At 34.6% G+C, this 25,680-nt stretch overlaps 1 protein-coding gene across 1 annotated transcript in view; it reads right to left on the reverse strand.

Annotated features, from left to right (window-relative positions):
- Positions 1-25,067, reverse strand: part of LOC125647098 (uncharacterized) — a 76,882-nt gene extending 51,815 nt beyond the window's left edge. The window contains exons 1-13 of the mRNA XM_056141853.1: positions 24,958-25,067; positions 21,294-21,383; positions 17,341-17,417; positions 15,172-15,348; positions 14,821-14,964; positions 8,943-9,056; positions 7,472-7,738; positions 6,486-6,621; positions 5,020-5,227; positions 4,517-4,678; positions 3,851-4,199; positions 2,634-2,931; positions 1,926-2,052 (exon numbers count right to left, since the gene is read on the reverse strand). Coding sequence (XP_055997828.1) covers positions 1,926-2,052; positions 2,634-2,931; positions 3,851-4,199; positions 4,517-4,678; positions 5,020-5,227; positions 6,486-6,621; positions 7,472-7,738; positions 8,943-9,056; positions 14,821-14,964; positions 15,172-15,348; positions 17,341-17,417; positions 21,294-21,383; positions 24,958-25,067 — 2,259 coding nt within the window. The remainder of the gene's footprint in view (positions 1-1,925; positions 2,053-2,633; positions 2,932-3,850; positions 4,200-4,516; positions 4,679-5,019; positions 5,228-6,485; positions 6,622-7,471; positions 7,739-8,942; positions 9,057-14,820; positions 14,965-15,171; positions 15,349-17,340; positions 17,418-21,293; positions 21,384-24,957) is intronic.
- Between the last annotated feature and the right edge of the window lie 613 nt (positions 25,068-25,680).

Below are 25,680 nucleotides of genomic sequence, written 5' to 3' on the forward strand. Positions count from 1 at the left end.
ATCTGTCCCAAAAATACTAATAATAACATTTGAAATGTCCCAGATAGACGTTCAGACTTCCTAAGCATTATATCACACGACTTCGACTAAGGAAATGTGTACGTTGAGCATTTATGGTATACTTATAATAATAACATCATGATCCAGAATAAGCATTTGTTTTAAAAATCTATGTATGAAAAGGTTTTACTATTGTAGGTAACTTGTTTGATGGTAATGGTAATTTCATGTGTGGAAGATATTGTTGAAAATTTCTCTTAATCCCCTATTCACTTTTAATTTTACGAGGGAACAAAGTTTCCAAATTTACATTCTGACATTACATTATTTGCGTGATTTTAAAAATTCTGAGATAAAACTCCACTACAAGATCTCATCAACCATATTCTATGAAAATATTGAGAAAGAAAAAGAAAGGTTCTACAGCTACATTCGAGATATGTGTGTATTCACTTCAGTATGATAAACCAAAATATGAATTCAGTTGGACTACAGAACTCAAGTTGAAGGGGGGTCTTGATTGAAAATTGATTCACAAATATATTATTTAGTTTTGAAAGACACAGGACTGATATGGTTCAATTTTGAAATTCTTACTAGGGTCCTTGATACAAACAAGTACTTGTTGTTTTTGTTTTGTCAAAATCAAAGCTAATGATTAAAGTGTTCTATGTCAAATAGAAATTGAATCAATTCTGCATATTTTCGTTTATTGTCCAAATGTGTATACATCATGGTTCCATTTACATTACATGTAAAAGTTGATGTGTGCACAGTGATACTTGCAAGTCTTCCTAGAGATGATACAATCATTAATTAAATTGCTTGGCTAAATTTATCTTTCAAATGCCAATGAAAACATAATATTCGTTAATTCAGAATGCAAACGACATAGAATGCCCCAAACATTTGTTGCAGAATTTTATAAAACTATTTGCAAATGTTTTAATACTTCTAAACATCCATATTTACCACAGGGAGGTCCTACAAATCCATGCTTTTGTTTACACATACTTTTCAAATCTTTACTTGAAATGTTAATAAAAAAACATTTCTCGTAATAATGACCAATTTACATTGTTGCTTGATCAAGTAATAGAAAATCCCAGGTACATGTAAACATAGCAAATCTTTCTTCCTTTGATGCATTCAAAACAATTTGTTTCTTCTGGCCGTACGTACTATCAAAAGACGAAGACAACAGTGATCAATCTCATAACTAATATAAGGAATACAAAACAAAGAATTTGGGCAAAGACAGATCCCTTGCCATACTAGAGGTGTAATCAGGTGCCTACGAGAAGTAAGCATCCCGAGTCCACCGGTCACACCCGCCATGAGCCCTATGTATTCATCACGTAAACAGAATAATACCAAGTCAAAATCAAGTGTGCCTATGAAAAACGTCAGACAGCATTTGATCCAATGATAGGTTTATTAGAAAACTTGATCTTTATATTTTACACAAAGATTTTCACTGCGGATAACTCCGTTTACCTGATCAGGATACAGGGCTCACGGCGGATGTGACCGGTCAACAGGGGATGCTTACTCCTCCTAGGCACCTGATCCCACCTTTGGTGTGTCAAGGGATCCGTGTTTGCCTAACTATCTATTTTGTATTGCTTATAGGAGTTATGAAATTGATCACTGTTCGTTATATTCACCTTGCATACAAAGATGTCTGGTTGAAATAGAAATGTTTATTCAAAAATACCTCTGGTTTGTCCAAGGGTTTGTGTTTGTCGTTCTCTTAATTTTCTATTCTTTATAGAAAATATGAGATCAATCACTGTTTTCACCTTTTCATGTTAGTAATGATTTCACAATATTTTGTAATCATATCCAGCCATGATATGTGTAAGTTAGTGATGGTATGTTTGTTTAGAAATGAATTTTAAAGAATGGAAATCAACAATGTTTACATTAGCCATTCCTTGGGCCGGGATGTCCTCATGCCCATGCAGTATGTCGGTTCCTGTGAAATTATCAAACAATCTCCAGGCGATGCTGTCCAGACCGCTGTGAAAGTCGTATGCAATCCACTCCACCCTAAAAGAAACCGTATTTCTGACTGAAATCTGTTGAGTGAAAACATACATAAATCTAAGACAGGGTACATAGTAGATCATATCGAATCAAATATCACTCAGGTATAAATCTCAATATAGTTGTTGTTAAATGTTGCACTTGCAAATAACCATTACACAAAGTATGATCCCACGTACTCTTACATGTACACTTATGTTTGTTGAAGGTAGATTTGGATTCTTATACCACTGTTCACAGTCCCACCAAAACAACTGCATGGTTGTACAAAACACATATGTTAAGATAAAATACCGATACATGTGCTTTTACGAAACATATTCAGTTTATCTTAAGAGTTGAGTAGTTTTGTACATACAAATCAAAAGGCATATAATTTATATGCAACACAGTGAAGCAAACTTCATCGTTTCTGAAATAATCAAAGAAATACCCGCATTGCATACCGACTTGTAGGATAATTGGAACCAAACTTCTTTGTCCATCTGACTCGGATCAATATCAGTTTCTATTAGAATATTTATATTTTGAGGCTATTCCCCAATACAACTGACAAAACCTTCTCTCATTCATAAAATACTTACGTCATTTTTGTGAAATCTTCAATTCTGTGAACACTGACATTCAGTCGATCTCCTCTTGTCAACCAAAGATCTTCAATTTGAGGGGGTGTGGCATCTCTGTACACGGTTACAGACTCATCCAAATATTTGCCCAACACGTCAATGGCACGAACTGTAACCTCCAGTTTGTTGCCATCTGTCCATGGTAGATTCAGCTGGTCTCCTTGCTTTGAGATTGCGGACACTGAGGTGAAGTCCTGGTTATCGACAATGCTAGTTGCATCGGTAACCTTATACCACACTTTGTAATCTACACATGCTGTTGATGAAATAGAGCAAATTGGATTACATCAGTTATAAAAGTTCATGTAAACTATCGGATTTTATTGTATCTATCAAAGAAAAAGAATGTCCTATAATGAAAAATATTTTACGAGTTCGAAAATCTGATGTGTGAAAATAGCATTCATATATTCTGAAAATTTCAAAAGTAATATTTCTGATTATAAATTTTAGATATGTTTCAATCAAAATACTTTATGGAATGAAATTAAGAATAAAACAAATGTTGTACAGAATAATCTGTATTATAAAAGGTAACGATAACGAACAGCGATCAATCTCACATTTCCTATAACCAATACAATATAGAGAGTTGGGAAACACAGGCCCCTGGATATACCAGAGGTGTGATCAGGTGTCTAGGAGGAGTATGCATCCCCTGTTGACAGATCACACTCGCCGTGAGCCCTGTGTCTTAATCAGGTAAACGAAGTTATCAGTAGTTAAAATGAGTGATCCAAAAACGGCCTAAAAATGGTGTCTCCAGAGGTCCGGTGTTTGCCCAACTCTCTATTTTGTATTGCTTAATTAAGGATTATCTCCCTCCCTGATAGCTCTTATCCTTAGATGAATTTGACTCCACTTTTTTGGCACACCGTTTTCCCCTATAATAGCTCTAAAACTTCATTATTATTTCGGATTTCAAACATTTCGGTTGAGCATCACTGAAGAGACATTATTTTGTCGAAATGCGCATCTGGTGCATCAAAATTGGTACCGTATAAGTTTTACATTATAGGAGTTGCGAGATTGATCACTGTTCGTTATCTTAACCTTTCATTATAAGAATTATATATATTACACTTACATAAACCACGACGTGCACATGACGTACAGATACTGTATATAGCAGAAATCTCACTATCAAGATGTAAAGATAGAATCAGATAACCTACCATGAACATTTGGAATTTCAGCCACTTGTCGATCTCCGTAATGATCATCATATTTTGACTCAATGCCATAAGCTGAATCCACTTTGTTTAGCCACCGATTGGTTTCATGACGATAATTACGGAATCTGTCTTTCCACAGTACATCCACATATCTGGTATCCTTGGTGACCCATACATAATTGGTTTCTTGGGAAGCTGTTATGACCCGTGTGACCTTTGTTGGGTTGGCGGTGACTTCAGCTTTGTTATCATAAAGTAAGACTTTTCTGCCGGTCTTGTGGTTCCCTGCTTTGTCATAAGCTGAGAAATGAATTGCGTACATTCCTGGTACTGGCAATTCAAAAGACTCCTGCAATAAATACCAAACGTACATCAAAATGAGTGGTCCAATTTGTTGCAGCAAAATGTAAGCTCTCTGAGGAAAATACAACATTCCAATTTTCCAGTGAGCTACAATTCTTCAGCTAGACATTATGATGCTTGTTCAATACATTGATATAATTACAAGTACATAATCATCAATTTTAATAGCCAGTAAGCCAGGTTGATGCACAGTATTTTTATCAATTACATTAGTTACCCTGGGTACAACTGATGTGCAATACAGCTAATCAAATTGATAGCTTGCAATAACATTGAATATTACGATAAATTTTTTATCCTCACCCCAGTTGCTGTAAGTGTTAAATCCTTTGGACTTTTGATGAGTTTCCCTCGCTGCTCCCCCAACAGATTACCATCGTGTCCCAATTCATGTACCTCGTACTGGTATTTCTCCAGTCCCGACAATGCATCTGCCCAACCTCCCCACACCATGTTTATTGTTGGCTGTCAAAACAAGAATTTTAATTTTCCTCTCACCAAATTGAAAAACTATCATTATGATCTCAAATAATCAAAGTCACAGTGATACATATGTTGATTCTATGAAACATTCTGCTTCTCCATAAGTTTTCTTACCTTTTTTCTGACAATGATTTAATTGATATAATTCGCACTAAACCTAACTTTTATATTTATGTGAACAGCTATTAGTAGAGATTTATGGAATTCATTGTGTTAGCAATTTAGCCTCAACACACTTCAGCAAGACTGCGAAGTACCGTAGTCATAAAACGTTTGTGGGGAGAAACCATCTTACTGCCCGCAAACAAAATTATTTAGCTTACATTTTCTGTCAAATCTGGCACACTAAGAAATGGCGGATCATCTAAACCAGAAACCAGGTTATGATATGGTTTCTCTAAGTCCCAGTGGTACTCAAATTCACGCTCTGTGGTCTTTCCGACTAGGGGATGATACTCTATTTTATTGTTGTTCTCTCTGTTTTTCAATTCTACATATCCACCAGTCGTGGCTTGAAGATAGAAGAACACTCTGAAAAAAAATGTCCGGAAATTGAGGGTTTATTTTTTTTTTTACATACATGCTCAATTCAAGTTGAATATAATCTGGAATGTTAGACATTTTTCTTGCTAAACATTTAAGAGAAATTTGTATTTGTAAATGCAGTATTTCTTTTTATATGTACTATTATGACACCAATCTAAAGATAAAAGATGAAGATAACTAATAGTGATCAATCGCTTACCTCCTACAAAGAATACGAAATTAAAAGTTGGGCAAACACGAACTCCTGCATACACCAGAGATGGGATCAGGTGACTAGGAGGAGTAAGCACACTTTGTAAACCGGTCACATCCGTCCTTAGTCCTGTATCTTTATCAGGTAAACGGAGTAATCCGTAAACAAAATCAGTGTGTGAGGAACGGCTCAACAATTGGTATGAAATAGCATTTTACCCAATGACAGGTTGTATTGTCAAACTAGTTCGTTATAACAACCACAGAATTTGCGAAATGCTGACTTTAAACGAGGGTTTTTAAACCCATGTAACATCATATTGTTTGTCAGTAGCCTGCCTCGATTTACAACAAGATCTTGCGTATCGAATCAATTGAGAAATATAAACACCATAAGCTGGTGATAAAGGAATATTGCTACATAAATATGGAAAGTTTACGATGGAGAAGCTGAAAGCATTATGTTTGTCATGTAGGTGAGTTGTTAATTTAACATTAGCATCTATATTCAATAAAATAGCTCAGCAAGAAGCAGACGCTGCTATACAGAGGACTATGGTGTCTTTTATTTCGAGTTCACTGGGATATATCAAATTAATATATGAATGTAAATGAATATTGTTAATAGATAAAACATCGCCAATGTATCTAGATATCGAGTTGAAGGCCACAGCAAGATAATTTGTCCTCTCGTGTAGAAGCTTCTGAATGAATTCTGCTTCATACGAATATTAAAAACATACCCCAGGTAGATATTCAGTATAACATTTAGCATTTTAAACAAATTCATTATTATTCAAAGAGTATTGCTTTCTGTTACATGTAGATCTGCAGGCATAAAAAGGGCATGATTTTGCAAATTTACCTTTTTTCCAAGGGTTAAAAAATAAGTCGGCTAATTCTTAAACCAGCAAATTAAAAAAGACTGTTGTCCAATACCATTTTGAGAAAGTATACTGTGGCATAACATGTTAATCAACTATATTCATATGAATATCAACCAACCAATTAAATACCGTATTACAACTAAGCTAGATATTTATGAACATACTGATCGTCGTGTTTAAAGCCTGCCAGTGAGCTCCTGAGGTTATGGAAAGTTTTCTTGCAGGAGAAAGCTGTTACTTTAGGGGCTCTCTCTGAAACACCTTCACAGTTATGGACAAGTTCTGCAACTTTAGTTCCTCCTGCAAAACATTACTCTCTTAATAATTTGACAACATAATTTTTTATACTTTTGGAGATGAGTTTCTTTTATAGGATTAAACATTCTTTTTGAAGAATTTATCGATGTATAAACTCCGGACATTTTACTCACAAACTGAATAAAAGTGCGAAGCACTTTTATGTTAAGTTTGTGAGTAAAATGTCTGGAGTTTACACATCGGTAAATTCTTCAAAACGAATGTTTGATTCTTATAATTCCAATTCATTCACTTTATTAACAATTGCAAAAATTTGATTAGTTTCCCCGCACTGTTATTTGTTTTCAGGCGTGTATGAATGTAAAACTTATACGGTACCAATTTTGATGCACCAGATGCGCATTTCGACATAATGTCTCTTCAGTGATGCTCAACCGAAATGTTTGAAATCCGAAATAACTATGAAGTTTTAGAGCTAAATATAGCCAAAAACTGCGTGCCAAAAAAGTGGAGCCAAATTCGTCCAAGGATAAGAGCTATATATCGCGTTTCCGGATTTATTGATGTATAAACTCTTGTTCAGCTTTATTTTTGTCCAATCAAAACAATTGTAATAAATAACATTTGAATTATAAAAATATACATCTTTTTACATACAATATCTTATTGGTTTCAAAACTAAAGAGGTCCATGGTCCTCATAAATATGTCGTCGGAACATTACGAAAAATAGACTATACAGACCCTGACAGTGTTACTACACCTCCAGAACGTTATGTTGCGTTTCGTGTAAACAGAGCAACGTCCCGTGCACTCGTACAAGCTATTAAGCATTTCGTACAATCTGTATCATTCAAGATTCCATGCAAAAAAGTTCCTTTCAGAATGCTTACCTCTGACTTGTCGTAAAACAGTAGTTGCAAATTTAATTCCGAAATTGTAGTTCGTTATGTAATGATCCAACCCAGTGAGGTCAGGGGGTGTGCCAGGCAGCTGTAACAGGGCATCCCACTTTGTCACCGCCCTCTCCCAAATAACATTATTGGTCCACCTTATCGGCTGGGGTGGACCCTCATTCAGATCTGCAGGATTTGCTAGGATGGTTCCTCTTGGATCTTCTAGCTTGCACTCATTCTCCATAATCGATGCCTCCGTATCCACTGATCATGAAGAATTAATACAATCATGTTTTATTTGTAGTACAATGTATGGTCAGATAATAGATTATTATATGATGATTAAGTAGCACACTGTTGTACAATCCGGCAATACTATGTTATAGGAACAGGTTTACAATTTGTACGATCAGATAGTACAATGTAGTGTGACCAGGCAGTGCGGTATTGTGTGATCAAGTAACTAATGTGGTATAAGACAAAATGGGTAATTAGGTACAACGTTGAGTAGGAAATCATTCAGTACAATTTTTAATGATCGGGGACAATGTTTTATGGTTATGCACTACACTGTTGTGTAATTAGATGGTATAATGTTATGTTTTCGGTAGTACAATGCTGTGTGATTACATGTAGGTTTTCAAACAGTCTAATGTCAGGGTGAAGATAAAAAACAGTGTAAAGTAAAGGTGAAGATAACAAACAGTCTAATGTAAAGGTGAAGATAACAGTTTAATGTAAAGGTGGAGATAACAAACAGTCTAAAGTGAAGGTGAAGATAACAGTCTAATGTAAAAGTAAGATAACAAACAGTGTAATGTAAAGGTGAAGATAACAAACAGTGTAATGTAAAGTTGAAAATAACAAACAGTCTTATGTGAAGATAACAAACAGTCTAATGTGAAGGTGAAGATAACAGTCTAATGTGAAGGTGAAGATAACAAACAGCCTAATGTGAAGATGAAGATAACAATTAATATAATGTAAAGGTGAATGTAACAAACAATAGAGGTGAAAGCCAAGATAATAAACAGTCTAATGTATCTGAATCCACAAGATCAATCAGTTAACTGTGTGAGCTTACATTGTCGTGTTCTAACAGTGAATATTCTGGAGTTTTTTGTCAGACACGTAAATAAAAATGATCTGGATTTCCTTCGTGTTTCAATGGTAACACAACAAAAAACTCTGTGTTAATTCCATTAAAGTCGTATTCTTTATAGATTATAATTAACAATTTCAATTTACCAGTAGGAATCTGCCTTACATTTAACATTGTTTTATAATGAAATAGAAAATGAAATATGAAAATGATGTACATTGATCTTATCGAGCATAATAGAAAACAGTGTGTACATGTGTACTGGTCATGGTGTTCGATTATGGAGTGAGCACACAAATATAAGTCAGAAGTGACTTTCTAGATCTTAATTGGGCATTACAGAAAAAAGCTATAAAAATTATGTACATTTTTCACAGTGGTGGCCCGAGAAACCTGGAGAACATTGACATTTTGAGGCTAGTCCATCCGTGCATGTCCCGGGGAAACATCTCGTGCTGTCTGACCTCCAGGAACAAGCCTCTGAAAAAACATCAAAATTTTAATGAATTTTTAATGATATTTTAGTACAATAAACTTTGGGGAAAAAACATTTCAATTTCAACCACACAAAAAAATGCTCATTTCTGTCATCTATATTGAATATTTAAACCTTTGTTTGACTTAACCATGTTAACCCATCTGTAGAATCCAATTTTTTTATATATCTAAACTAATAAAATGTGGAAAGTCCTAATCGATATCTACGCAATTTTAGCAAACAGGATATGGATACACTCCCAGTCACTGTGTATTTTCCCCTTCCCTTGGTGACAAAACACCACATTGGCAAAAACATGATTTCAAAATGCATATCATATAAGAAGACAAATACAAAAGCCCTGTTTAACTTTACTGTACAGTACATAAAGAAACATGTGTGTCAATGATTCTAAATTGTACACCTGTATAGTTTTTCATAAAAATGCTTTTCTCATAAATCATTAATTATTGTATAAAAACGGTATTTCTGATTTCGACAGAACTGCATGTTATTTCAATGGTGATTTACATATTCATCAAAATACTGTACAGTAAATAAAGAAACATATATGTAAATGATTGTAAATTGTGTACCTGTATAGTTTTTCATAAAAATACTTTTCTCATAAATCATTCATTGTTGGTATTTCTGATTTCGATAAAACTGCATGTTATTTGAATGGTGATTTACATATTCATCAAAATACTGTACAGTACATAAAGAAACATGTATGTAAATGATTGTAAATTGTGTACCTGTATAGTTTTTATAAAAATACTTTTCTCATAAATCATTCATTGTTGGTATTTCTGATTTCGATAAAACTGCATGTTATTTGAATGGTGATTTACATATTCATCAAAATGAAAGCAATAAACACCTAATTACACATCAGAGAACTGGTACATGTAAGTCGGTGCATTAATACCAACTGTCAACTTGGAAATGTATTCTTTCTACATTTGTATTAAAGGAATGAGTGTTTTGGGGTATATATTTCCTTGGAAAAATTGTGAGAAAATAAAAATGAAGATAATCTAAAATTATAATGTAAAATCACATTTGTATTGAAAATACTAGTATTACATTTACTCTCATAGCAAAAAAAAAAAGAGAGAGAAAGAAAAAACATAATAAACAGACTGTTTATAACCAAAGCCGGTTGTTGTCGGTGTCTAATGATATATCTATGACATGTTGGAATGCTGTAGCCGTGCTTGTCTGTCAAAGTAGCCTTCATCATTTAGTTTCAGGAGTTACTATGATGCTTCTTACCAAAACTGCCCCATATTTTTATCCTGTTTGCGTAACTCGAATATAACCATTTTATTAGAAATATGTTAGTTCAATTTGGGGGAAAAACTCAATAGAATTTGCCATTTTCTTTTCCATGTTCTCTAATACAAAATGAACTATCAGATGTGGCTCTAGAGAGTCTAACGTCAGCTGAGTTTTCTTCTCCGAGCATAGGCCTTCACCGACGATGGTGACGTCTCCATATGGGTGATACATTCTGAGTGGGACATTAAACAATATACAATACAATATAACGTTCGTTCCACTTATCATTGCACAAAACACCCGTTCTAGAATTCTTAAAATGAACTTTATAATTGTTTTCTAAATTATGCATTAACACCATGATTCATAATGCATATAAGGTGAAGATAATGCATCTACCATGACGACCATGGGTCACGACATCCACCTGCGTCACCATGGTCCCGTTCTTCTTCAGAATGGGTCACAACATCCACCTGGGTCACCATGGTCCCATTCTTCTTCAGAAGATTTTTGAAGAATTTTATCGTCTTTATCCCCATGAAAAATGCTAACCTTATACCATAACCCCATCCTAGCCCCACGGGGTCATCACTTAACCACAACACAAGGGTGCTTACACTGATTTGGACTACAGATTGCTCCGTTTACCTGATCAAGATATACACATGTAGGGCTCACGGTGGGTGTGACCCGTCGACAGAGGATGTTTACTCCTCCTAGGCACCTGATCCCACCTCTGGTTTGTCCAGGGATGCGTGTTTGCCTAACTCTTTATTTTGTATTCATTGTGAGAGTTATGAGATTAATCGCTGTTCGTTATCTTAAGCTTTCTATATCATTATTTCTAACACGAGCTTGTCGTTCTGGAAATGATGTTTTAAAAAGATTGTTTTCGTATACAAGCTGTAGTCTTGTATTATGTAAAATCACACACACACACACACCCATATTAACCCCCAACCTTACTACAATATGGTCCATAATTGGGGGGGGGGACTAGAATCCACACAACCTAGGAATATTTGAATATCAATGTGAGTGAATGTTGGCCTTCCACTTTTCAACATTTTTTTCTTAATTCCCAATATATCCTGATGTAAAATTATGAATCCCTAGTTTAGCACCATTCTAGATATTCTGAGTATCTCATTATCAATAATTACAAAACTAGTGCGAAGCGAAACAGAGCAGTCAATTTCACCGTGTCTTGAATAGTATTTCCTCTATATTATTTATATATGACTGGAAACTATTTTAGCGATCTCGCTAACCTTTCATTAAAGGAATTGATGGATCACTACACAGAGGCTTTAGTATCTATTATTGATCGAATTTCACCTCGAGTGATCAAAGTGCGACCTACATGTGCCACAAAGCATGTACACTGTAATTTAGATAGTTTGCCTAATATCGCAACAGCTGTCAACTAGACAACCTAAAATTTAACATGACCATTGTTATATTAAGAAGTTACGTGCATCTCTTATGTGTTTATCTATGTTGTTAACGAAAACTCTGGGCAAACAATCGTATAAGACAGTATTCCTGAATGATGATGGTACATGTATTTGAATAGTTCATCAATGAAAATGTTTTACTTTTTATTTGTAGTACATGTATTAAGTTTTATTTTAGTTTTGAACTTGTATAAATTTGAATGAGAGATAGAGAGAGAGAGAGAGAGAGAGAGAGAGAGAGAGAGTTGAATACGTGTTGCACAAATCAGCTTGTAGATCCTAACTTTATATGGATTCCCCCATTATGTGAATAAAGTTCGTATGTTAGAAAATCTTGTCTACATAACACCGCGTAACAAAAGAAAATGAGAAAAAAAGAAAAATGCAGTTGCGACATCCCACATTATTCAGAGCAATTCCACGCCTCAGTTGCGAAGAGTAAGTTGTAAAATTTCATGACAGAGGTATTTTGCAATAGTTCCCTCCACTGGTGGATTTTGTCATAGCTAAAGATACGTACATGTGCATGACTAAATTAAGGGACCGCACCCAGATATATGTACACGACTAAATCAAGGGACCCCACCCAGATACATGTACACGACTAAATCAAGGGACCCCACCCAGATACATGTACACGACTAAATCAAGGGACCCCACCCAGATACATGTACACGACTAAATCAAGGGACCCCACCCAGATACATGTACACGACTAAATCAAGGGACCCCACCCAGATACATGTACACGACTAAATCAAGGGGCCCTATCCAGATCCCGTTCCTGGATATTGTTTGACAGATGTACATGTAGATTTTGAGTGTAACTTGGCTGTACAACAGCATTTCAGTATTCAAAATAGAGGGTGATCAATGAAATAATGAACCATTCTTTTCACCTTTGTTTCATCTCTGTGATATAAAGACTTTGTATTTTTGTATGGTATATTGTAAATATGAAAGTCGTTCATGCAGGTATCATAACGAAATTTGCAATGTATAAAACAGATGATAGAATTCTGAATGAGGGGAGAAGAGTAATGAATGGAGTAATGAATTGGCAAAATAATGTGGGACAAAAGCAATAGTAAGATGCAGAACAAAAATGTCTGAACTTTTCACCGTGAGGTGAGGTGACAGGGAAATTATTAGTATGTGTGTTTATAGCTTGTTTACAAGATCATGAGGGTGAAATCGATTTTGGTCAGAGGAAACGTGTAACCAATTGGAGTGTAAGAAATCAGTCACCAGAGGTCAAACATTTGTATATATTATTTACAAAAAAAATGAAATTAAAAATTATGCAAAACCTTACAAGTGAAGTTGAGTATGCAACACTAAATTATAGATTTTTCAAGGAAATAATTGTGTTGGCTTTGAGTTTGAATTAAAAGCCAATATCAATATTACAGATTATTAAGATATAACAAATATGGTAAGGAATTTTGGAGGATGTACGGGGGTATAAATGCGAGGAACAAAGACAAGAGTTCTTCAGTAGCTGAACAGAACTTTGTCTTTGGACTTTCATTTATACAGGTAAGATATTGAGTATACTTGCGCATTTCTGAAATAACTTTTCAATTTTTCAGATGGCTTCGTTAATTTTTGTGTGTGAACTTTTATATTAATGTTTGTAATAATTATTGTATATTGTATAATATGAATTATAATCAATAATTCTAATGATGAAATGTTTCTTTAATAAAAAAGAGTAGCTGAACAGAACTTTGTCTTTGGGCTTTCATTTATACAGGTTGGACGAAAAAGGGCTACTCCGTTCAGCCTGAGAACACAAAGATCCCGAAGTTAACTGGTACTTAGCCAGTATTTGCATATCACGCTTTGCGCCATAGCTGACTTAAAAATACTTCATCCCCAAAACTTGTATATGAGCTATTACGAAGTTCAAGTCAGATATGGGGCGAAATAGGATATGATACAGGTAACCACAGCCCATTTCCTCTATAAATGGTGAAATTCGGAATTTCATAGATATGTTACATAGCCATCGCATATTGCGCTAATAAATGCAGCTATTAGAAAACCAATACATGTACATGTAAAACTTATACGGTACCAATTTTGATGCACCAGATGCGCATTTCGACAGATAATGTCTTTTAAGTGATGCGCACTAACATTTGGTGTGTACAATTCCACTCAAAATTTTTAACATAAATTTTCTGTTAAATGTAAGGCCGGTTTTCACAGTTTGTAGGATTAGATTTTCTGATGACTTATCTTAGTTTTTGAAAACACACAAGTTGTGACCCTTTATTCCAATATTGGACACCGATGACCTCAACACGGTAACAGACGACATTAAGAAGGAAGTGTCCAAAAATACAGCACTGTGTACATACACAAGAAAGAAAGAGAGGTCCAGGAGAAAAGGAGAGGAGTAAAGAGACAGAAATTTCTATTTGCAACCATAAATGAAAAATTACTTCTAAAATTGTGTAAATACCTACAATCAATCACTGAGAGAGTACATCCCCGGGTTAAATGTATAAATAGTCTATCATTGTACTTATTCATTATCAAGATTGTGATATATATTCATATGAATTACTTGTGCATGCGTGTATATTGTTTTTGAATGCTTGTTTGATATGTTCTCTATGTTGTGTTAACATCAAATGAGAAAAAATAAAACTTCATACCATTCAAATTACTGGGCTTTTACATGATGGTTGGTTCACCACCGCTATCAATATATAATGTTTAGATTATCAATACATGTATGTGTATATAGCAGAGAGGACACCACTCAAATTTCTTCCCGTTAACAATGTACATGTAAATTCTCAATCAAATATATTATCAATTCTCGATCACCTAAAATAAAATTTCCCCAAAGACATCGTGATGACAATGAATAAACAAACAAAAATGATGCACAAATTCTAGTACATGTACGTTAGATACAGACAAAGAATCTCTCGATCGATCCTGCCACTATCAGTATACATGGGACATAATGTAATGAGGACTGAGACCAAACAGCGTAAGAACTCACGTTCACATTTCTTTTTACTGCTAGGGACGGGAGTGTAGGCCCTGTAGTAGTCTCTCTCAGCCACCTCCCCATCACAATACACACAGATGTTGTCCCCTGGGCCTGTACATCTACGGTGGTTACAGTGGTCAATTTTGGGGCAGACTGAAACAAAATCATATAATTTACAAAGGCATAATACTGTACATATGTTGTAATCAGCGACGGTCGTTACACTGTTTCTTACAGCATTCCTGTATAACGAGACATTCTGGGCACTGAACGCGGCCTCGTAAAAATGTATTAAACTTTGGTAATAATGGTTAGTCAGATGAATTACATTTTGTATTAGAAATCGTATGGAATTCGTACTTTTACACTTGGGACCGTCACCATAAAATCCGTCGTTGCAGTCTGTACAAATTTCTGGGGAGGAGCACGATCCTCCGCTGTCACGCACCACTGCACCACTACGCTTCCGAATACTGTCATCAGGGTAATTCTGAGTACAGGCTAGACCAGTGTAGTCTGTCAGACCGTCACAGATTGCTACAAGTGTAAGAAGTGCAAGATAATTCTAATCATTTCTATCATAAGTAAATTACACAAAGCAACTTAGAGTACGACATAATTTCATTAAACCAATCTATCGCTATTAGCAATATGTTCGATGATGATTATGAGAATAGTATTCATTACTCTTTACATTGTTTTGCTTTTACCTCTGAAAGAAATTATTTCTACAAGCTCACTGATTTGCAAACTCTTTTAAACGGAATCAAAGATTTGTCCATATATGTTGATTAGCAACGTTTGGATAAAGTAACTGTACATTGGATACCAAAGCAAACGCTTCCATTGAATCGTATTACTAGTGTTCAAATTTCTCACTCAATTGTTGATGAACTATGAGTGGTTCATCTTTTTTCTATTACTACCCTTTTCTCTTCTTCATTCTTTTTTAATTATTTTTTTTTTCAAATTCATGTTTACATTTTTAAATGGCGGATCAAAAGGTGGTTACGGTGGTTGTAGCTCCCTTCTTTTGTTAAAGTGATTTTGCCATTTTGAGGGGGGGGGGGGTTGGTCTTCAATCTCCCCCTTTTGGGGTGGAAAAGGTACAAACTTGGGTCGCAACAACCCTCTCTTTTGATAAATATTTAAGCTCCGGCACTGTTTTGTTGCATGAAAACTTGGTGATTATATGTGTGGAGAGGACGGTTATAAACGTATAGTCTGCTTCAAATTCCTTTTCTACGTTAAATGTTTAAAAATATATATCTAAAAACATCGATATGTGTAGCAGTCTCCATGATTTACGGACGTATGTATCAACTCAGCAACATTTTGGACAAAATTCGTCTGCAATGTTAATGTTGATTGTAATGTAAAACAAATTATCAATTTAACTCTCCTGAATCATGAGCCATTCGTGATGATATGATCTCTGCAACTGTGGCCATACAGCTAAAAGCACGAAAACCCAACAACACCCTACTTTCTTAAAGAGACACTACAGCTCATTTTGCGCAAAAATCATGAAATGACAATTTTCCCAGCGCTTTCTCAATTTTTGTTGCATTGTTAAAAGTATGAACTTTGCGAAAATAACACTTATCTAAAGTTAAAAATTATCGTTTTAACGTAAAAATTAATACTTTTTGATGGCCTGTACACAAACTATCGAGTCTCCTCCTTTCAGTCTTCAGACGCATGCGCATAGACAGTAAACAGTGCAGCATGTCGTCCAGAGAGAGAAATTGTACTTGATAGATCTAGAATTTGAAAGATTCTTTGAGAAAAGAGGTAAAAATAGCATGAGATAAAACTCATACGTGAAGTAAAATTTACCTTGGGATCAGTATGACCGTTGGAAAACAAAGAGCTCGGAGAAACACATGTAACTCAGTGGCGGATCTAGGATTTCCGAAGAGGGGTGTGAAAGTCAAAGATTAGCCAAAGTAATCGGCCATTCTGGTGCAAAATTTGGATTTTCATTCACAATCTGTGGGGTAAAAAGGGAGGGGGATCCTGGCCCCCTAAATCTGCCATTGAGACTAGCTGCGAAGACACCACGTTTAAAAGTAAGTGCTATTTTTATCTGAACACGACACGTGTTAGTTGTAAAAACAACGGTCAATGGGAACATGGAAGGTTTCTGTTGAAATAATGATTTGTAATTACTTATTATAAGGAGCAGGGGATAATCTTATACTTGAAAGGTGAGTGTGGACCCCTTTGAAGGGGAATTTAAATAATTTCCTACAGAACACCTTTGCTGTCATTCAAAACCACGTGATGTAAATAAGCATTCAAAAGTCCGAGTCAGCATGAAGAAACCTTTGAATTCCGAACGATCTTCAAAGCGCAGTTGAGAGTAAATTGATGCATCCCAATTGTTCAAAATTGTCAGTATCGATATGAAATTTATCATTTTATCAATACATGGTTTAAAAAACACTTTATTAAAATGTGGAAAATGAGCTGTAGTGTCTCTTTAATAAAACAGCAAAATATGTTCAAATAATCTAGCTTGATTACCGTATTTACAAGCCGTTGGGTCATCAAGTTCATTTTTGTATCCACTACAGCAATACAGTTTTTGTCTATGTGCAGTTCTGAAAAAGAAAACATTCGACAGAATATACAATGTATTCAAGCCTGTGCTTGTTGTATGTAGCTTTTACATAACACATCTTCCCAAGTCTTTTTACCCCAGTGGGAGGAATGTGGTGAATCATAAACCCTAGACTTGGGAGGATAGGATACATGGACCAACCAAGAGCTTTTGTAGATCAGCTAGCTATTTAGTACTGTCATAAAGTTTACATAAATTTGAATTTAAAAATTCAATATGATAATCAGTTTAAAGTCAATTGTACGTGTAGCTATAACTGGTCCAGCAGATCATACGAAGTCAGTGCCCTATTGGTCTATACCTTATAGTTAAATCATTGCTAGTCACCCCCAGAACACCTGATTAGGAGATAAAACAATATTTATACCGTTTAATGACAATCATGAATTTACCAGTTCCCAGCATATATCTTTGCTGGAATTTTTATATAGTGAGTGACCATGTGGTGCATCGGATTTCTGTCACTGTCAAATTTATAAAGATGTAAGTCAGCCATTCTCCAGAAAACGTTCAAATTGTAAAATGAAATAGTAGCCTGTATGTATTGGAATGGTTTTATGACTGACAGAATCGACTGAAAGCATGGAAATAGAAAAGTCTGACAGCTACACGAATTTGTTAGACTTTCTATACGAAAACTAATGCATATCGCTTTCTTTACCATATCTATCTTACTTGGATATCAAATTGACCAATAAAATCAACTAAATACCGTTGCAAATCCAGGGAAAAGCTTTGTAACATTAATATACAACGGTAAGATGGGTGAGATACGAGTATTACCGAATGAAAGAAAAACAAATCCAGGGAAAAGCTTTGTAACATTAATTTACAACGGTAAGATGAGTGAGAGACGAGTATTACCGAATGAAAGAAACACAATCCCAAGATATGACCATAAATTCGATAACTGGTAGAAACCGATCTCCACTGCCACAGTGAAGCAGGAAATAGGTGTCAAAGTTGAAAATTGTGATCACGTGTGAATTTGCTTTCCCTAAAGATCAAAGTTCAAATAAAAGAATTGGTTTTTTTTTTTTTAGATTATAGATTAGGAAATACTCATTCCAAATTCAAAAGGAAAAATAACAAAGATAGGATATGATACTGAACAATAGTCAGAGATCGACTCACTTCATCGATCGATGTGTTAAATGGGGGGAAATCTCCTTGTCTTTGGTTAGAATATACAGTTAGGTGTATTATGTGTAATAAGAAAGGTGACCTCATGATTACGAACAAGATCCCAAAATTACGATACAATTATTTCGTATAAAGTACCGTTTGATTTTCTTATTGGGGTATTTGCTCTTGTTACAACGAAATAATCATCTTGTTATTACGAGAAAGGATCTCACAGGATGCATTGTTAAACAAACTCTTTAAATATAATCAAGAAAATCAAATTTCCATATTTTTTGGACACAGTCAGTGGGTGAATCAAGGAAATTACGTCTAGTTTTGCATATTTCGGTACCTTATTCAAATGTTCCCCATGGAATATATTTTAATGTGTTGATGGGCACTTTAAATGCACATTACACGTAAAGTAATGAAACAGATATCAAAGGAGATGAGGATCCTGTCATCAAGTACCGACATGTATTTCAGTACCTTCATTCTAGATGATATAACAGTTTTTGATCACCTACATTCTTCAGGCAACATGCACAAAGCGTGAATAGTTGTATAGATTTAAAGAAATATAGTTCAATTTCTAATTTTTAACCAACCCTCCTTTGAAAAAGAGGGGACACATTGTTTTGCACCTGCCGATCGGTCGGTTTGCAGACCAAGTCCTGTCCACTCAATATCTAAGAACCCTCTACTTGACTGTTGCCACACTTGATACAGTGGTTGTCGCTAGAGAGTAGACGACTCCTATTGATTTTCATATTGCAAGGTCAATGGTCAAACTAAACATAATAAGATATTGTCCACGCAATACATTGAGAACAGTTTGCTTAGCAGACATTAAAGTTGGTGCACTGGTTCTACCCAAGGAGTAGATGACCTCTATCGATTTTGAGATCACAAGGTCAAACTGAAGGATGAAAGTGGATATAAAATATTGTCCTGGCAATATCTTGAAAACCAATTGTATGACAGACATAAGTCTTGGTACACTGACTTCTCCTAAAATGTACATAACACCTATTGATTTTGAGGTCACAAGATCAAGGGTCAAACTGGACAGAATAATATATAGTCTGGTCAATATTTTGGGAACCGTTTGGGTCAATGCTCAAACTTCTCTAGATATACGATATTTTCCACTCAATATTTAACGAACCATTTGCTTTACAGCTACCAAACTGTAAAGTGGTTGCTCCTAGAGAGTTGATCATCCTAATATTTTTTTCAGTTCAAATGTCAAGGGTCAAACTGAACAGTAAGATATGTTCTGCTCAATATCTTGAGAACGCTTTACTTGACCGATATCAATCTTGGTACATTGGTTCTACCTAAGAATTGGATTACCCGTATCGATTTTGAAATCACAGGGTCAAAGTGGACAAATGATAGTGTCCACCCAAAATCTTGAGAACCGTTTTCTTGACGGGCATCAAACCTAGTGTATTGGTGTTCCCTAAAGACACTGGTTTTCAGGTCACAATATTAAAGGTCATGATTCTAATGGCCGGTTATTTGAGAAATCAAACTTCTCATTAGGGTTGCTCTTCACTAGTATGTATGGAGATAACCCATATTTATTTTTCACTACAGACATTCTAAATGAAAAGTATATCATTTTCAATATTGCCACACGGCATGGGGGATATATATTTGTAAAATCTTTTAGTCTTTTTAAAGAAATTTCTAGATGAATGGCTATTAATTCCAAAATATGTTCTCGAGAAAAGACGTTCTTAGTTACGTTGCGTAGGTGATATTGATACACGTACATAAAACGTACGTTTTTCTCCATAAGTTTTCCTTTGTACATATATATATAAACCATATTGCTGAGTTTTTGAGAATCGAGACAACTTATTGTGGCAGTGTTTTTGTGTAATGTAGTATCAATACATATCATTTCTTAAAACTGTATAGTCCGAATTACAATATTTTTTTCCATCTCGTAAAAACGCAATTAAATCATCGCACGTATGTTGTTATGAGGCTGTATGACATATCATACATTATTTCACCTGTTTCAACCTAAATTACTTGATTTTAAATCGATGTTTACAAATAACTGCGTCACTCTGCCATTTCAAATGACAGTCACGTGACCAGTTCAAACTTTCAGATCATCGGTGGTCCTATCTGTGTAAAGCTGTGTATATTGTTACAACAGTACCGTGTCATAAGTTTAATAGAAATAAAAATATCAAATACCTCTTAGTAATTCGTTGTTTTATGCTCTTTCAGCCTTAAAACTAGACAGCTGCGTATGAGTTAATACATCATGTTGGGATTCCCCTGACGCGCGTGGGTCTATTTATAGACGTCTATTATGGGATGATTTATACATGTATATGTACCACACTTATTTACTTTCTAAATAATATTCTCGCTGTTTTCTTTTACATGCAGATGTTTTCAAGCATGTGATTAAGGGAAAGTTAATAACTTTATAAAGTAATTAATCTGCTTAAAGTAATAATGTACAAAAATAATACTTGGACATCGGGTCATACAGCTTTAAAAAAATAAGTGCTGGAGGACAGACCCCATTCCAACATGCCTAGAGTTATCCCCGCCTAAAATCTAATTAAACTTGAATATTACTTTTCCTTGATGCTGATCGGCTTCCGTAGGTTTGACTGTTTCCCATAAATACATGTAGTCAGAAGCCACACAGTCTCAGAGAGAGAGAGAGAGAGAGAGAGAGAGAGAGAGAGAGTCTTACCTGTAAGTTGTACACCGGCCCCATTTCCAGAACGAACACTTTCTTTTATACTTTTCCTTTTCTGTCCATGTATCTTTACAAACATTTGCGCTAAAAATATACAAAATATTAAAATCTTTAAATTTCTAATTGAACAACTATCCTATTACTTACTTACACAACTGTAAAATTTAAACAACATATAATGAAATAACAATACAAAATATATACAATACAAATCGGAAATTTATATACACTACAAATGTATGTCATACGATAAAAATGAAAAATAGAAAACACAAACGGAAAAAGAGAGTTTGTGGAAACCACAAGGGGTATGAATGATTGATTGTATATTGTTTAACATCCCACTCGAGAATGTTTCCCTCATATGGAAACGTCACCAGAAAGGGCCGCAAACTTTAGAACTATGCTCGGCACTTACGTCCTTTGAACAGGGAGGGATCTTTATATATACAGTGTATATATATATATATATATATATATATATATATATATATATATATATATAATCCAAATAGAAAGAGTTGATATCACACAGTCAAAATAATTCAATAAAAAAGCAGGAAAATATGCAGTTCCAAAATAAATTTAAATCAGTAGCACTTTCTGGATTTTAACATCCATCCTCAGGTTAAAATCCAGAAAGCGCTAGTGATTTAAATCTATTTTGGAACTGCATATGTTTCTGCTTTTTTATTGAATTATATATATATATATATATATATATAATCTATACACATGTAATTCATTGTTATTGTTGTGCATGCAGAAGGTGCATGGAGTAATTGTAAGTGTGAATGAGTAAATGTAGATTACAGTTGTATGTAGAAATGTGTCTTAAATACAAAAAAAAAAAAACATTAACAAAGGGACCGACCGGGTAACGAGAACAAAGGGACCGACCGGGTAACGATTACACCGACATCACAGGTAAACCACGGGAATCAGGGAGGCCGCTTCACAATTATCTTACCTGGCCGGCGGTTTATTTTATCACACCATGGCCGATCTTGACCTAGGTGACTCCCCCCGTCCAATGCGTTCTTGGTCGCTATTATGAGGGGAAAATACACTTGTTGGTTGCCTGATAAATGTTTAAAAGTGGCCGGTGTCAGGTTTTTAAGGGTGGATGGTTTATGAATAATTGTTAAGCTTAAAAATCGACCGATATCAAGGAAAGAGTGATTATCTGAGGAGCCGGTTTGGAGAAGCTTCACTGTATACCGGCAAGGTGACGTCTCCATAGGAGTGAAAAATTCTCAAGAGGGACGTTAAACAAGAAACAATCAATCGATCATCAATCACTGTACAAACCATTTTTACAAAACAGTTTAAAACCATTCTTGCACAGTACGCTGAACGATTTAATTGTCCTATTTTAATTATGAAATGATATATTATAGATTTCTTATCAGAATTGCTGTAGCGAGCTACTGTACTAGCGAACAATATTTTCATAATCACAAGCGTGAGAGTTTCACCAAGATCTGCGTTTGTTACCCTCATTTAAATTGGGTCAGTAAACACTCGCCGAAAGGTAGGTCTTGGTACTGACTGAGTTATCTCAATTAAATTCATTTTAAAAACAGGGTTGATTTTACGAAAACGGGAGTGGTTATGTTACTACTGAAATCAAACTGTTCATTTATATATATATATATATATTTAAAAAAAACCATGTATTTCTATATGTACAAATTACACAAAATCATCTAATCAGGGATACAAAATAATAAAAAAGGGGTAATGAAAAAAAGAATCGGACAAAGAAGGAAACTACGATCGGTTCGTCAATTACCTAAGTGATACCCTTAAGTGCCAGCTTTGCACAGCAAAAGGCTTTTCCGGGGCTGTTCTAATTTTTCACGAACTTTCACGAATTGGGACTTTCAAAAATCTCATAATTATCTGAATCAAAGTTGTTTTGTAGTATTGTCAATTTCTTTTTAGAAGTATATTTCTTCTACAATTTCACAAATGCATTTGTACACGCTAATGTAAAACAAAGCAACAATTAAATTAATACACGCTAATGTAGAACAAAGCAACAATTAACTTAATACACGCTAATGTCTTCTGACAATACAGATGTGAGCAAGTATAACATTCTTTATCGTAAAGAAATTAAAAATCTAAAAGAACATTCCGGAAATGTGTGTTCTAGAAATTGCATAAAATTGCAATTCAATTGAATTTAACCCGTAATTCATTATGTAAAACATAATAAGGACAGCGCCTATATAATCCTTCTCCTTTAAGGTACAAGATAAAGTCTACCTATAAATGTAATGATGTACACGTACATGAGAAATTACAATATATATGATGATTGGTGATATTACGAGTCTCAGTATAGATGGAGTAAATAGATAATATATCATTTAAAGTATAATGATGATAATTAGGAGTAAGATTACTTGATTTGTATAATAAGCTATCAAAAGAGAAATGAGGGGGTGGTTAATGAGAACTAAGAGGGACATGTGAAAGAAAAAAATATCAGATCAAGTAAATATAACGAAAGAAAAACAAACAAGTACAACAGAGCAGGATAAAATATTGAGGATACCGACTCAACAGAATGGGACAAAGATGCAATATTTCAAGACTATCTAAAAACAAAATGAACGTTATACATTATATCTATAAATTATTGGCCAAGAAACTAAATTTTTCATATCATATTTCATATTAATCAACATAGACATGATTAAGAATCGGTGGGGTGGGGGATTAAATCCACCAAATTAATAAATTACCGCGTTTGAATTACGGTACCTGGCCATAAGTGAGTCATCATTTTATTTTTTCACTATCACATACGTATTTCATTGAAAAATGACTTATAAAAAAACAACTTATTGCAGCATTACATGTAGATCATTTTCATTGATATTATATTTTTAAAAATACAGGACTATTTGTAGTTTCTTCACGTAATTTCAAAATAATTTTATCTGTAGGTGTTGCGGTCAAATCACACGTCAACTACAAAATTGAAATTTTACGGCACAAATTTGTTAAGAAATCATAGTATTTTGAGGTTAAAATTTTCGCCTTCGTGATCTTATAAACTATTCTCAATGAGTATGTTATAATAATTTGCTTAGCTTCATAGGAAAAGAAAAATTGAACAATTTTGCATAATAAATGGGGGGGGGGGGGGGGGACTGGACTAAATTGACCTCACAATGCCATTAAATAATATTACACAAAGTCAATCATAATTGTCATTAACTAAATACATTTATCAAACAGTCTCAACGTAGTATTGTTATTTGCTTTCTTGACCAATTCAAAAATAAATAGACCGAAACCACGTGTCTGCATGAGAAACTTGCATATATAACCGGCCTATAGACAGTCAAAGATGTAGACACAGATACACAGAAACAAAGTCTAAAGTGAACATTTTGAAGTGTATTGTTTTATATGAAACGTATGCACTATAAACAGAAATGAAGGAGTTAGAGTATTACATATGCTAAACGCTCCTGAGTTGGGGGAAATTTGTATGTTTAGAGACGCTTCTAGACAAAAATGTAAGTTTTATGAAAATGATGCATGTTTTATTTATAATTATGTGAAGGTGTATATGATATAATCTTAAAACAAATTACGAAATTATGTGAAATGATAAGAAAGGAAGAAAACAACTTACCGTCCATCTACGAGAAAAAGATGCAGGAAATTCGATATATCGAAACAGTTTGTATATAAAACGCACTGGAAAGTTATCCATAAATACACCGACAATTTCAATTTTTCCATGTTCTTGTTTGTTAATTCACGCACAATTGTCAATATCGACTTTCGCCGGAACTTAGATGGAAAATCCTGTTTCTACAACATAATGATAACCACCCATAGTCGCTACCGGGGCCCGTTTTGTTTACGGCTATTGCGTTCCCGTTTTTATTTAAATCTCCCGTTTCCTTGTTAATAGATATATAACAATAATTATAGCCAGGCCTGTTAAGCGAGGAATGAATGTCTTTGCAATTTCTTTTTTTTACCTACATAAAGATTTAAACACTACTTTATTAACCCCATATCAACACATTCTGCAATGGAAGACTGGCTTCCCTGTACCGTGGTGACCAGGATGAGCGACACGCATCCATTACCATGTTACTGTAACGTGGAGAAAATCAGATAAAAGTTTAATGGTTTTTCAAGTAAATATGGAAAGTAATGAAACGAAGTTTAAATGAATAGCTTTCAGAATGTTTGCCCTTAGTTCTTCTGAAATTACATTGTAGGTGTAAAACGAAGTTTAAATGAATATTTTTCAGATATGTTTGCCCTTAGTTCTACTGAAATTAGAGGTAGGACAGACAGTGACCGGGATCTTTCATCTACGACCAGTGACGGATTCAAAGGA

The sequence above is a fragment of the Ostrea edulis genome, chromosome 6 (assembly GCF_947568905.1).
Source record: "Ostrea edulis chromosome 6, xbOstEdul1.1, whole genome shotgun sequence".
Classification (NCBI taxonomy): domain Eukaryota; kingdom Metazoa; phylum Mollusca; class Bivalvia; order Ostreida; family Ostreidae; genus Ostrea; species Ostrea edulis.